The sequence below is a fragment of the Silene latifolia genome, chromosome 1 (genome assembly GCF_048544455.1).
Source record: "Silene latifolia isolate original U9 population chromosome 1, ASM4854445v1, whole genome shotgun sequence".
Classification (NCBI taxonomy): domain Eukaryota; kingdom Viridiplantae; phylum Streptophyta; class Magnoliopsida; order Caryophyllales; family Caryophyllaceae; genus Silene; species Silene latifolia.
The window spans coordinates 25547327-25559361 of NC_133526.1; the positions used below are offsets into that span (position 1 = coordinate 25547327).

At 40.2% G+C, this 12035-nt stretch overlaps 1 protein-coding gene across 1 annotated transcript; it reads left to right on the forward strand.

The window, feature by feature from the left end:
• The first annotated feature begins 757 nt into the window (after positions 1-757).
• LOC141601717 (beta-glucosidase 40-like) lies at positions 758-10013 on the forward strand. Its single transcript, XM_074422017.1, has 13 exons — positions 758-1081; positions 1897-1963; positions 7358-7416; positions 7522-7597; positions 7699-7771; positions 7899-7985; positions 8077-8332; positions 8406-8521; positions 8605-8828; positions 8928-8962; positions 9053-9155; positions 9441-9549; positions 9730-10013. The coding sequence occupies exons 1-13, from the start codon at positions 902-904 to the stop codon at positions 9908-9910; spliced, it is 1566 nt and encodes a 521-aa protein (XP_074278118.1). The 5' UTR covers positions 758-901; the 3' UTR covers positions 9911-10013.
• Positions 10014-12035: the final 2022 nt, after the last annotated feature.

The following is a 12035-nucleotide window of genomic DNA, read 5'->3' on the forward strand; positions in this document are numbered from 1 at the left end:
TAGCATTTTTTTTATTAGACGGTCTTAATAAAGAGTGGTTTTTTTAGGTTGAATGGAGTGAGCTAAACGAACTGAATTGAGCGGAATAAAGCTGAATTGAATTGAAGTTTACTAAGATGAATAGAGATGAAATAAGTTAAGCTGAAATGAAGTCGAAAAGAACTAAGCCTAAAAGTCATAAAATAAATACACAAAAAAAATATGGAGTACAAATGATGTTACTCCGTGTATAAAAATGTCACAACTCACAAACATAATTGAAAACGGAATGAATAATATACAAGATCATAATTTCTATATATTTATTGAAGTGATCTTACGATAAAATATTATGAAAGCAAGAATGTGTTAAGTGGTAGAGATAGAGGGGTTAGTAAGGACGCTAGTCCTCGCTGGCAGATGGAAAATTCGAAGTAGTATATGTGTCTCTTATAAAAAAAACCACTTCATAATTAAAACCGTCTCACACAGTAATTATCGTGATTTGTGAATAGTATGCTTACAAACATGCCCAACATTCCATGATTGTCAAAATCATGATGTGAACTTGTGAGATATGAACATAAGAATAGAAAAATACACGGTCCAACTGTCATGTGCAGTTAATTGTTTTAGGGCATCAACAATAGAGGTTTGTGTGTTAAGTAATGTGGCGTTAGACAAACCTCATTTGGGGTTTTTGGGGTTTGTCTATTGCTAATGCCCTTATGCAATAATCAAACTATATATATATGCATCATCTTCTTCACATACTTCCAACTGTATTTCCACTTATATACTTTACTTAAACCATCCCAATTAACCAAACTTTCACTCACTAATTAATTTCCTTAATTTGTACTTAATACTTTGCTTGTTTGATTACTGTTGCCATTTTTCTTGGCAATTTAAAACACAAGCAATGTTTCATAATACAAATAAACACATTTTTGGTTTGTTTAGTGTATTATTGTTGTTTGTAATAAGTATGGTTATGGAGGATAGAGATTATAATCTCGGTTTCGCAATGGCGGTAGATGATTTTAATAGAGGAAGTTTTCCTCATGGGTTTGTCTTTGGAACTGCTTCTTCAGCTTACCAGGTTCGTAATGCTTCTTTTATCAACTTAATTATTTACTAGTATGTATCAAGTCTCGTTATCAACCTCTCGTATTCAACACATAATATATTAAAATGATTAGCTCTACCCGGTGACACCCTAGCATTACCAGTTAATGTGTTATATAACTGGTTGTATATATAACTTAGTTAATGTAATTGAGCATTGTTACAAAGTTATCGAACTCTATTAATAAAATTATCGAGTTATGATACAAAGTTATTGAGTTTAACCGAATAATTATTAAGCTAAATAACTTCGCAAAATAGCTCAATAACTTGTAAAATAATTCAACAACTTTGTGTAAGAGCTCAACAACTTAAAGACAGTTGTATAATAGCATTATTCAACTGGTTGTAGGATAGTATTTATGCTCGCATTATCGAGTAACGAACATTATCTTCGAATTTTTGTCCCTACCATTATCTTAGAATTTTTGTGGATAGTAATGCATGAATGGTTGATCACTATTGCCTAGTATTGAGGCTTTTTAACTTGAATTTTTACAAAAAAAATATATGACATTAATTAATATTAAATCAAAATGATATTATTTCACTAATCCAACTTTTAGTTTATTGTTCATTTTTAATCTTAACCGGTCTGTTAGAGTATATGATAATTGATTAGCCCTCGGCCCATCTCAACATGATTAGTCCTCGACGATCATCTTAAGGTCATGGGTCCAAATCTCAAGAAAGCATTTCAACCAAAGCTGATAGTTGAACGACAGTGTCGACTGTCGTCTCCTCGTATTTATCCAATATTTGTAATTTCATTTTACTATTGATACGCAGTATGAAGGAGCTGTGAAGGAGGATGGCCGAGGCCCTTGTGTATGGGACAAATATACACATTCATTTGGTAAATTTAAAAATTTTTCTATCAAAACCAAATTTTAATTTAAACTCTGCCGTTAGACATGTACTCGGGCTGGGCTAGGGTCAGGCCGGGTTCTCCTGGTCAGACCCGGGCCAGGTCAGGGAGAGGGGCGGGCTTGGCTGGGCCGGGATATGTTTGACCCGGGCCAGGGCCCGAAGCGGGCCTTACCAATATTTTTTTTATTATTATTTTTGCTAAAATAGCAGGCCAAGGGCGTGCCGGGCCAAGCCGGAATACATAAAATAACGGGTCAGGTCCGGGCCGGACCGGAGCAGCCCGTGCTAATGGCCAGCTCTATCTGTAGCACATCACTACATCTACTATAAACTCGTAACATCGAGTTGGCAATACGAGAAAAAAGACCACCTCATAAACTCGAATTAGATACAAATGTATGTTACTTAGCTGAGGTGTAAAGTCATGAAAAGTAGTACTCATGAATTAGGTTCAAATCCTGTCACCATCAAATTTGCCCTTAAATTATTTTTCTCACACTAAAAGATTATAATCCCTGATTATAATTCATTGAATGAAAGTGTTTATATACACCTAGGGTACAAACTATTATAACAATAATAAGCTGCAAATAAGGAAGGTCAATATTTACTAATATCTACAAAGAATATTTCATATTCTATTACACCCCGCAGTCGAAACGGTAGGCCGACGAACGTTGAGACTGGAGCGAAAGTCGTCAAAGAGGGCCTTCGGTAGGCCTTTGGTGAAGATGTCAGCATACCGGTAGCGAGACGGAACATGAAGAACTTGTATCTGACCAATAACAACTTTCTCGCGAACAAAATGAATGTCCATTTCGATATGCTTAGTTCGTTGATGGTTGACTGGGTTACCGGAGAGATAAACAGCACTAACATTGTCACAATAAACAATGGTTGCTTTGGACAAGGGACAATGAAGCTCAAGAAGGAGATTACGTAACCAACACGCCTCAGCGACGGCATTGGCCACCCTACGATACTCGGCCTCAGCACTGGAACGAGACAAAGTGGGCTGCCGCTTTGAAGACCAAGAGACGAGATTATCACCCAAATACACACAGTAACCCGAAGTTGAACGGCGAGTGTTGGGACATCCACCCCAGTCGGCATCAGAATAAGCAATGAGAGAACCGACAGAGGAGGGCCGAAGAAGCAGGCCGTGGTCAATAGTGCCCCGGACATAACGTAATACACGTTTCAAAGCCGCATAGTGTGGTTCACGGGGATCATGCATATATAAACAAACATGTTGTACGGCGTAGGCAATGTCCGGACGAGAAAAGGTTAGATATTGCAATGCGCCGGCAAGACTACGGTACTTACTCGGATCAGACACAGAAGGGCCAGAGGTGACACTAAGCTTAGCATGAGTGTCGACCGGAGTTTGAGAAGGCTTACAATTGGACATGTTAGCGCGATCTAATATTTCTTCTGCATACTGACTTTGAGACAAGAATAAACCCCATGTAGAGCGAGTCACGGAGATGCCCAAGAAATAGCTAATCGAGCCCAAGTCAGTCATGGAGAACTCAGACTTGAGACGATTAATAATAGACACACGTAAAGCATCAGACGAAGTGACTAAGAGGATTTCGTCCACATATAATAAAATGAAAGCAGTTCCAGAAATTGTATGATGGACGAACAGGGAGTGGTCCATACGGCTATGAGTGAACCCAATAGAAGAAACATAAGAGGCAAAGCGGTGATAACACCCCCGAGGAGCCTGTTTAAGATCGTATAGTGATTTTTTCAGCAGACAGACATGGTCAGGGCGTGCACGGTCACGGAAGCCAGGAGGCTGGTGCATGTAGACAGTTTCGTTCAATTGACCGTGTAGGAATGCATTCTTCACATCAAGCTGATGAATGGACCAGTTCCTAGAGACGGCAATACTTAGCACAGTACGGATGGTGGTAGGCTTCACGACAGGACTGAATGTTTCCTCACAATCGATGCCAACCTGTTGAGACCTGTCATTGACAACAAGACGAGCTTTGTGCCGCTGAAGATCACCGTTAGATTTATATTTATGTTTAAAGAGCCACATACAACGAGTGATATTCACATTATACGGTCGGGGAACAAGGACCCACGTCTCATTTTTAATAAGCGCCTCATATTCATCGCGCATGGCTTGACTCCAATTCGGGTCACGGAGGGCGAGGATAGGAGTTTTTGGAAGAGGGGAAGGAGTGACAGTGGAACAAAGGCCCATTATAGTACGAGGCTTAACGATGCCATGTTGAAGACGCGTGCGCATTTGGGGAGAAGGGGAGCTAGGGGAGGAGTCACGGGATTGGGGTGAAGGCTGAGATTATGGAGAACTGGTCTGATCAGGAGAGGGGGAGGTCTGTGGGGAGGCAGGGGTTATGGTGGCAGAGGGAGGGGTGGCAGGTTGTTGAGTACGGCGTGTGTAAACACGAAAGGGTGTGGTGGTGGGAGGTCGGTGTAGGTAATCACGAAGGGATGTGGTTGTGGAAGAGGGCTGTGGCGGCTGGGTAAGGTGGTGTCGAAGGTAAGGAGGCATGTCCGAGTCAAGGAAGCTGTAGGTAGAGGGGGAGGGAGCGTGGAGTGTGTGGAAGGGAAAAGACGGTTTCGTGAAAAGTGACATGGCGTGAAGTAATCAGTTTACAAGAAGACAGCTCGAGACACAAGTAGCCGCGGTGGTTAGTGGGGTAGCCGAGGAATACGCAAGGTGTAGAGCGAGGGGCTAACTTATGGATGGTGGCGGAAGGGAGATGGTGGTAGCAGAGACACCCGAAAACACGGAGTGTAGAGTATGACGGATTGCGACGGTATAAGCTTTGTGTAGGAGAGACATGGTGGTTAGCTTTACTAGGAAGAATGTTGTGAATATAAGTGGCCATGGCCAGCGCATACGGCCATAAATTTGGGGGAACATGGGAGTGAGCTAAGAGAGTACGGATAGTGTTATTAATGGTACGTATTTTCCGTTCGGCTTTTCCATTTTGAGAGGAAGGGTGGGGACAGGAGAAGCGGAATTGAAGACCGTGAGACTGGAAGAGAGTGTGATTGTTGTTGTCGAATTCTTTACCATTATCGCATTGAAAAGTTTTAATTTTACGCTCAAATTGAGTGCTAATAAAGGCATAGAATTGTTGAAAAATCGAGAAGACTTGGGATTTTTGTTTGATGGGAAAAGTCCATAGAAAATTCGTAAAATCGTCAAGAAAAAGAAGATAGTAACGATGACCAAGAGTACTTAAAATAGTAGATGTCCATAAATCGCTGTGGACAATGTCAAACGGTAAAATAGTACGAGAAGTAGACGGAAAGAAAGGTAATTTAGTGTGCTTGCCAAGTTCACAAGCATGACAAAGTTTTGTGCTAGGCACATTATTACAAGCAATAGAATTAGAGTTTCGAAGTAAAGCAAAAATAGAGGGTCCAGGATGACCAAGTCGGGAATGCCATAAGGTAGGAGCGACAACAGAGAGTGCTAGGTGGGAGCTGGTGGTGGCCGGTTTGGTTGAGGTGGGAGGATAGAGGTCACCGCTGCTACTGCATCTCATAAGCTGTGTCCCCGTCCGAAGGTCCTTCACAGTAAAACCGAAAGGGTCAAATTCCATAGAAACAGAGTTATCGGTAGTAAATTTACGAACTGAGACGAGGTTTTTGACAAGGGTTGGGGCATGAAGGGCATGATTAAGTTTAAAAGGTGGGTGGGGACGTATAAGACTAGTGTTACCGTAACCTCGAATTGGAATTTGATGGCCATTACCGACGATAATGCTACGAGGTGTGCTCATATTAAAATAAGATGAGAGTTTACCTTGATCTGACGTCATATGTGAAGATGCACCCATATCCATGTACCAGTTTTCATCAGGCGTCTGGAGGGACATGGACTGCATTGCGGCAGCAAGCTCGGTGGGGTAGTACGCCTGGTATGTTGGCTGCTGCTGCTGCTGGTTGCTTAGGGACGGCTGCGCAATGAAGGACTGCTGGGCCTTGGCCCGAGGATACCGGCTCCTGGATGTGGAGGAGCTACCCAACCCGAAGTGGGATACGGGCAAGGAGGAGGAGTCCAGGAGGCTGGCTGATTGGCAGTGCCATAGGGAATCCATGCCCAATGGCCGAGAGGCGACTGAGAGGGCGCGGATATGGCCTGACCTTGTCCACGATTTCCACCAGGTTGGCTACGGCCGGAACCACGATTACCCCCACCCCCTCCACCAGAATTTCTGCCACGGTAGTTGCGGTTGCGATTGTTCCCGCGACCACGACCAGCATATCCCCGATTGTTGTTGTTCGAGGCAGGAGCAGAGGGAGGGTAATCGGAGCCGGGAGGGTCAGAGTCTACCTGGGTGGCAGCCAACGCGGTTCCAGAGGAGGAGGAAGCAGCCTTCGATTTTCGGGATTCTTCAAGGGTGAGCATAGAACGGGCCTTGTAGAAAGGAGGCAAAGGATCGCTCTGTTGAATGAAAGTAGCGATATTATCATAGCCATCGGAGAGGCCGGTGACTAATTGTAGGACAAGGCGGTCATTGCTCACTTTGGACCCGACATTGCTAAGTTGGTCAGCAAGCATCTTCAGTTCTTGACAATACGCGGCAGCGGTGGGGAAGTTCTCCATACGAGTAGATGAGAATTGTTGCTCTAAGAAGACGGCCCTGGAGTTTTTGTTGTCGTGGAAGAGATCCTTAAGCCGATTCCACGTTGCTTTTGCGGTCGAACCGGCTTCGACAACAGTTTGAAGAAGATCATTAGAGATTGTGCCGTAGATCCATTGCTTGACAATAGCATCTAGGCGGGCCCAAAGGGCTTTATCAACAGCAGGGCGAGGAGCAGCATCAGCGGGTGGGTTGACGAGATGATCATCGACTTCAAAGGCTGCCGCGGTATTCAGGAAGAGTTCGGCCCAGAGAGAATATTGCACACTATCGTCCATCTCAAGAACAATAGCAACATGGTTTTTGATAGAAGTGACGCCAAAGGCGGGGTGAAAAGCAGGCTTGGAGGTTTCACCGTTCACCATGGCTACAAGAGAGGTGAGGGACGAAGAGGCAGAAAGGAGAAGAAAACAGGAGGGCCGAAGAGAGTTAGGGTTTTAGAGGATATTTTGGAAGGAGGCCTGATACCATAAAAGATTATAATCCCTGATTATAATTCATTGAATGAAAGTGTTTATATACCCCTAGGGTACAAACTATAATAACAATAATAAGCTACAAATAAGGAAGGTCAATATTTACTAATATCTACAAAGAATATTTCATATTCTATTACACACTCTGTGCAAGATGGATTTTTCAAAGCGAGAGAATATAATCCAAATAATTTTAATGGTGTTAGTTTCTATATTCTTGACAATAATGTAGTAAATGATAAATAATCTTGATATGTATATCAGGTAAGGTTTTGGATTTCAGTAATGCTGATGTAGCAGAGGATCATTACCACAGATACCTTGTGAGTCGTCCATCAATTTGTGTTATTTGTCCGAAAATTAATGTTCATAGTTGTTCATTTCGAATCCTTTAACGCTTATTGGATCGTTTTCTTGACTGAACACAGGAAGATATAGGCCTTATGAAGGACATGGGCATGGATTCTTATAGGTTTTCAATATCTTGGACTCGAATTTTCCCAAGTACTTATTTTTCTTCAACTTTTAATAATCTCGCCTGTGTGCACTAATTAATCCGAACCCCTAGCATGGAAATCATGATATTATTATGTTTCATTTGTCAGATGGAACTGGACAGATTAATCAAGCTGGTGTCGATTTCTACAATAATCTGATAAACGCGCTGCTTGCTAAAGGTAACTTGTTACTTGTTTACGTGAGGGACCTCAGTATCAAGTCAAACAAGACGACAGTTACTTCAGAACGTAACTTATGTCAATATGATTGTGTTTCTTATATGGTTCACTCGACAAATCACGCAGGAAATAGAACCGTATGTAACAATTTTCCATTGGGATACCCCTCAAGCCTTGGAAGACCGATATAATGGCTGGCTTAGTCCCCAAATCATGTAAATTTTCCGTCTTCTATTTTTCAAACTTTTGCAATACAATTTAGTATCCTGCCTGCCTAGGTTTCGTAACTTTTGGTGGTTGATTCAGAAATGACTTCGGATTCTATGCTGGGACATTATTTGAGAAATTCGGAGATAGGGTGAAGCATTGGATAACATTGAATGAACCACATAATTTCGCAATTAATGGTTATGATTTAGGCATAGCAGCACCAGGAAGGTGTTCTATTCTACTGCATTTGTTCTGCAGAGCAGGAAACTCCGTCACTGAGCCTTACATTGTTGCTCATAACTTAATTCTGTCCCATGCTACTGCTGCTCAAATTTACCGACAAAAATACAAGGTAATTTATTATGACTGTAGTGTAAACACAAACCGATTAAGATAAATAACTAATGGGGTTAATTGAATGGCAGGCGAAACAAGGGGGATCAATCGGAGCAGCGTTTGATGTGATATGGTACGAGCCAGATACCAACACGACAAAGAACGTAGAGGCAACACAGCGGGCTATGGATTTTCAACTCGGATGGTAAATACAAATACTTGAGAAAATAATGCAAATACAAATACTGACATTGCAGAGTACTTAATAATGTTGTACTGTATAATCAGGTTTCTGGATCCAATAATGTTCGGAGATTATCCAAGTTCAATGAAAGAGCGAGTTGGAAATCGTTTGCCAAAGTTTTCTCAAGCTGATTCGAATCTTGTTAAAGGATCATTAGACTTTGTGGGTATAAATCATTACACAACATATTATGCAAAGGATAGCAAGATCAATTTGATAGGGATGGTGCTTAAGGATGCTCAATCGGACTCTGGCTCGACCACTTCTCGTATGTACTGAATCTTTCTGAACAAAGAGATTATATGAATTTACGTCGTAGACTAGCATTCTTCTGACCTTTTATTTTTTTTTTCGTATGGAATTTTAGCAATCGGGCATGACTTAAAACCAATAGGAGACAAGGTAATTACGATGAACCTTATACAGGACGGTCTCAAGTGTGAATCAACTATTTCGCTGATCATTTAATTTGTTGGGATTTTCAATATGCAGGCTAACTCTATATGGTTATACATTGTTCCCGGGGGAATGAGACGGTTGATGAACTACATCAAGACCAAATACGGAAATCCTACTGTTGTTATTACTGAAAACGGTACCATGAGTATAACTTTGAGCTATGCCAATTTTTTTGAAGTATTAAGGCCCTGTTCTTTTGGAATTTGGAATTAAATTGTATGAATTGAACTAAACTTAATAAACCTGAACTGAACTTAACTTATAAGAACTTAAAGTAAGTCCACAGTCCAAAAGAACAGTTCGGTGTCTCATTCAGAACGACTGTTCCATACGATGATTCATGTTAAGCAAGTCATATTATTTCGGGACTAAACCCTTGGTGGGTGACGGTTGCCTGTTATTGTGTTATGTACTAATGTAGGAATGGATGATCCCAATATCCCTCTTATGCCAAGAAGTTTGATTCTGAAAGACAACAAAAGAATTCAATATCATCACGACTATCTTCAAAACTTAGCAGCCGCTATCAAGTAAGTTTTCGTGTCTCTGATAAAATTCCGTTGTAATTACATGAACATTTTAGTTAGAAACACGATCTCTACTACTCAATACCGCTTATTTGCCCCTTTCAAGCATCTTTTATAAATTTAACTACGTCACTTTGATAGTCAAATCTACTACTAAAACCCGTCAATCCTAAAATGTTGCAGTGAGGACGGATGTAATGTGAAAGGATACTTTGCATGGTCACTATTGGATAACTGGGAATGGGCAGCAGGGTATTCTTCAAGGTTCGGTCTGCATTATGTCGACCACAATGATAATTTGAAACGATATCCCAAAAATTCTGCTCTTTGGTTCAAGTCCTTCCTTACCTCATCTACCTATTGATCTCTTGTAAATTACAATTGCATTGTAACCAATTATTCATATACGAACTCATCCGCCTCATACTCTCCTCCTTACGTAATTGAAGTATATAAGTTATTAGTCCCCTGTAATACCGTTTTATATTAAATATCCTATAATATGTGAGGTATAAGATAGGACAATCGATTAGATTATAATTTGAATTCTCCGAATTGGGAATTCGAAATGATTCTCATTTCATCCTCATAGAACAAAATAATTCTACATCACTCAATCAAACACAGTAAATAGCAATTACTCCCTCCGTTCTAATCATTTGCTTACATTTGATTAAAATACTCCACACAATGAATATAAAAGGTAAACAAATGACTGAAATGAAAAGAGTAGTTATGAATTAAATTAGTTAAATTGTCATTTAATTTGTTTGCCTTCATAATTATCACCAAATTTCCAACTAGGAGGAACAACATTATCAGACTGCGCCATCTAGTAGTCACTTGAAACGACATGCCTTGACCTACAAGTCGAGCTTCTGTTACCCAAATTTGACCCCATTTCCGATCCATAGGTAACCAGCTGCTAGTATTTGAACCTTTGACCTTTACGTCTTTTACAACACCAACACCACCCACATTATAAACTCACACACTTATCCACCAAGGATTACCCTTAATCTCAAACTTGATTCCTCCTTTTTTTTGCACATTGTACACGGCGATACAACACTGGGACAATTCCGGCCTTGTATTCAGCAATTGTCCGAAACATAGGCCGGGATAGATCAAAGTGTTTTAAAGGAGGGTTACACCAATTTTCATTTGGTTTTGAGTAGTTTGCTGGACAAAGATTGGTTGCTGTGACATGAATTGTTAAGACCACACATTTGGTTTACACCAGTTTTTTTTTTGAAAAGATTGATTACTGATGACATGACACGAATAGATAAGGCAAATTATATCCTACTCGTAGTTATTGAGGGAAAAAAAAAAATTAATAATTACCCACTACATCTTCATACCGTACCTTACTAGGTTTGTTCTTCTTTTCCAAATTACTCAATTTACAAGTTTATTAGAATCTTATCAAATTCATAAAATTCATAATTTTAAGGGTAAATTGATAACTTATACCTAGTATAAGTCAGTTTTTTAAATCTTATACCTTGAATAATTTTCTTTCAAAACTTATACCGAAAATCCTCATTTCTTTTATACTCAATACCAAATCTCATAAATTGACCATTTTACCCTTATTATTTACTCATCACACACTTTTGCCCACCATATTAACTCATTAAACACCACATACTCCCATCACCACCACTCACCTCCTCCCTCTAGCGGCACCAATCCAATTTCTCGCAAGTTCCAAATTAAACTTTTTAATCCAACTAATAGTAATTAGCAAAATCAAAATTAAAATTCTCAATACCAAATTTCCCAATAATAAAGAGGCATAGCATGAAAGATTGATGAAATCCCAGAAAATAAAAGGTACAAAAAATTGAAAGAAAGGTATCTTAAAATTGTTGGTGTACCATGAACCAACATGGGAAGCTTTCCAGATAATCTCACCCATTATGTTGATGAACAAGAACCCTAATCACAACTGATTTTCTGGGTTTTAATACTTAATTAGTAAAATTGGAATAATTGTGAAGTGGTGCTCGCGTGAAAGAATATTTGAACAAGAGTGTATTTGATGATGATTCTACTGTGTTGGAGCACGTTATAGACGACGACAATGGAGTAGTGTAGGGTGGGGGTCGTGAGTTTCGGTATGTGGGTCTGAGTTTCGAAGGTTATAAGTATTTAATTGGGTGACACTAGGAGGGCCAGTCGGTCGAGGGTAGCATTTGCGGCGACGGCAGCTCAACACCGGTGGTGGCGCCGGCAGAGGAGGGGACAAGTTATGGTGGTGGTGGGTATATGTGGTGGATGGGAGAAGGAGGTAAGGATTAATGTTGTGGGGAAAGAGTGATGGTAGCTTAAATAATAAGGGCAAAATCGTCAACTTAAGTCTGTTTTTGAGATTTAGTATTAAGTATAAAAAAAATAAGGATTTTCGGTATAAATTTTGAAAGAAAATCAATATATATAACTAAAGGAGCCTTTTTTTTTCTAATTATACTATTAGCATTAGA

Bases quoted from the DNA above. Each gene is read 5' to 3' on its own strand.
- LOC141601717 (XM_074422017.1), top strand. From the start codon at position 902: ATGTTTCATAATACAAATAAACACATTTTTGGTTTGTTTAGTGTATTA. The intron at 7,772-7,898 runs TAACTTGTTACT...AATCACGCAGGA, and splicing joins AACGCGCTGCTTGCTAAAGG to AATAGAACCGTATGTAACAA. The intron at 9,550-9,729 runs GTAAGTTTTCGT...AAAATGTTGCAG, and splicing joins AACTTAGCAGCCGCTATCAA to TGAGGACGGATGTAATGTGA.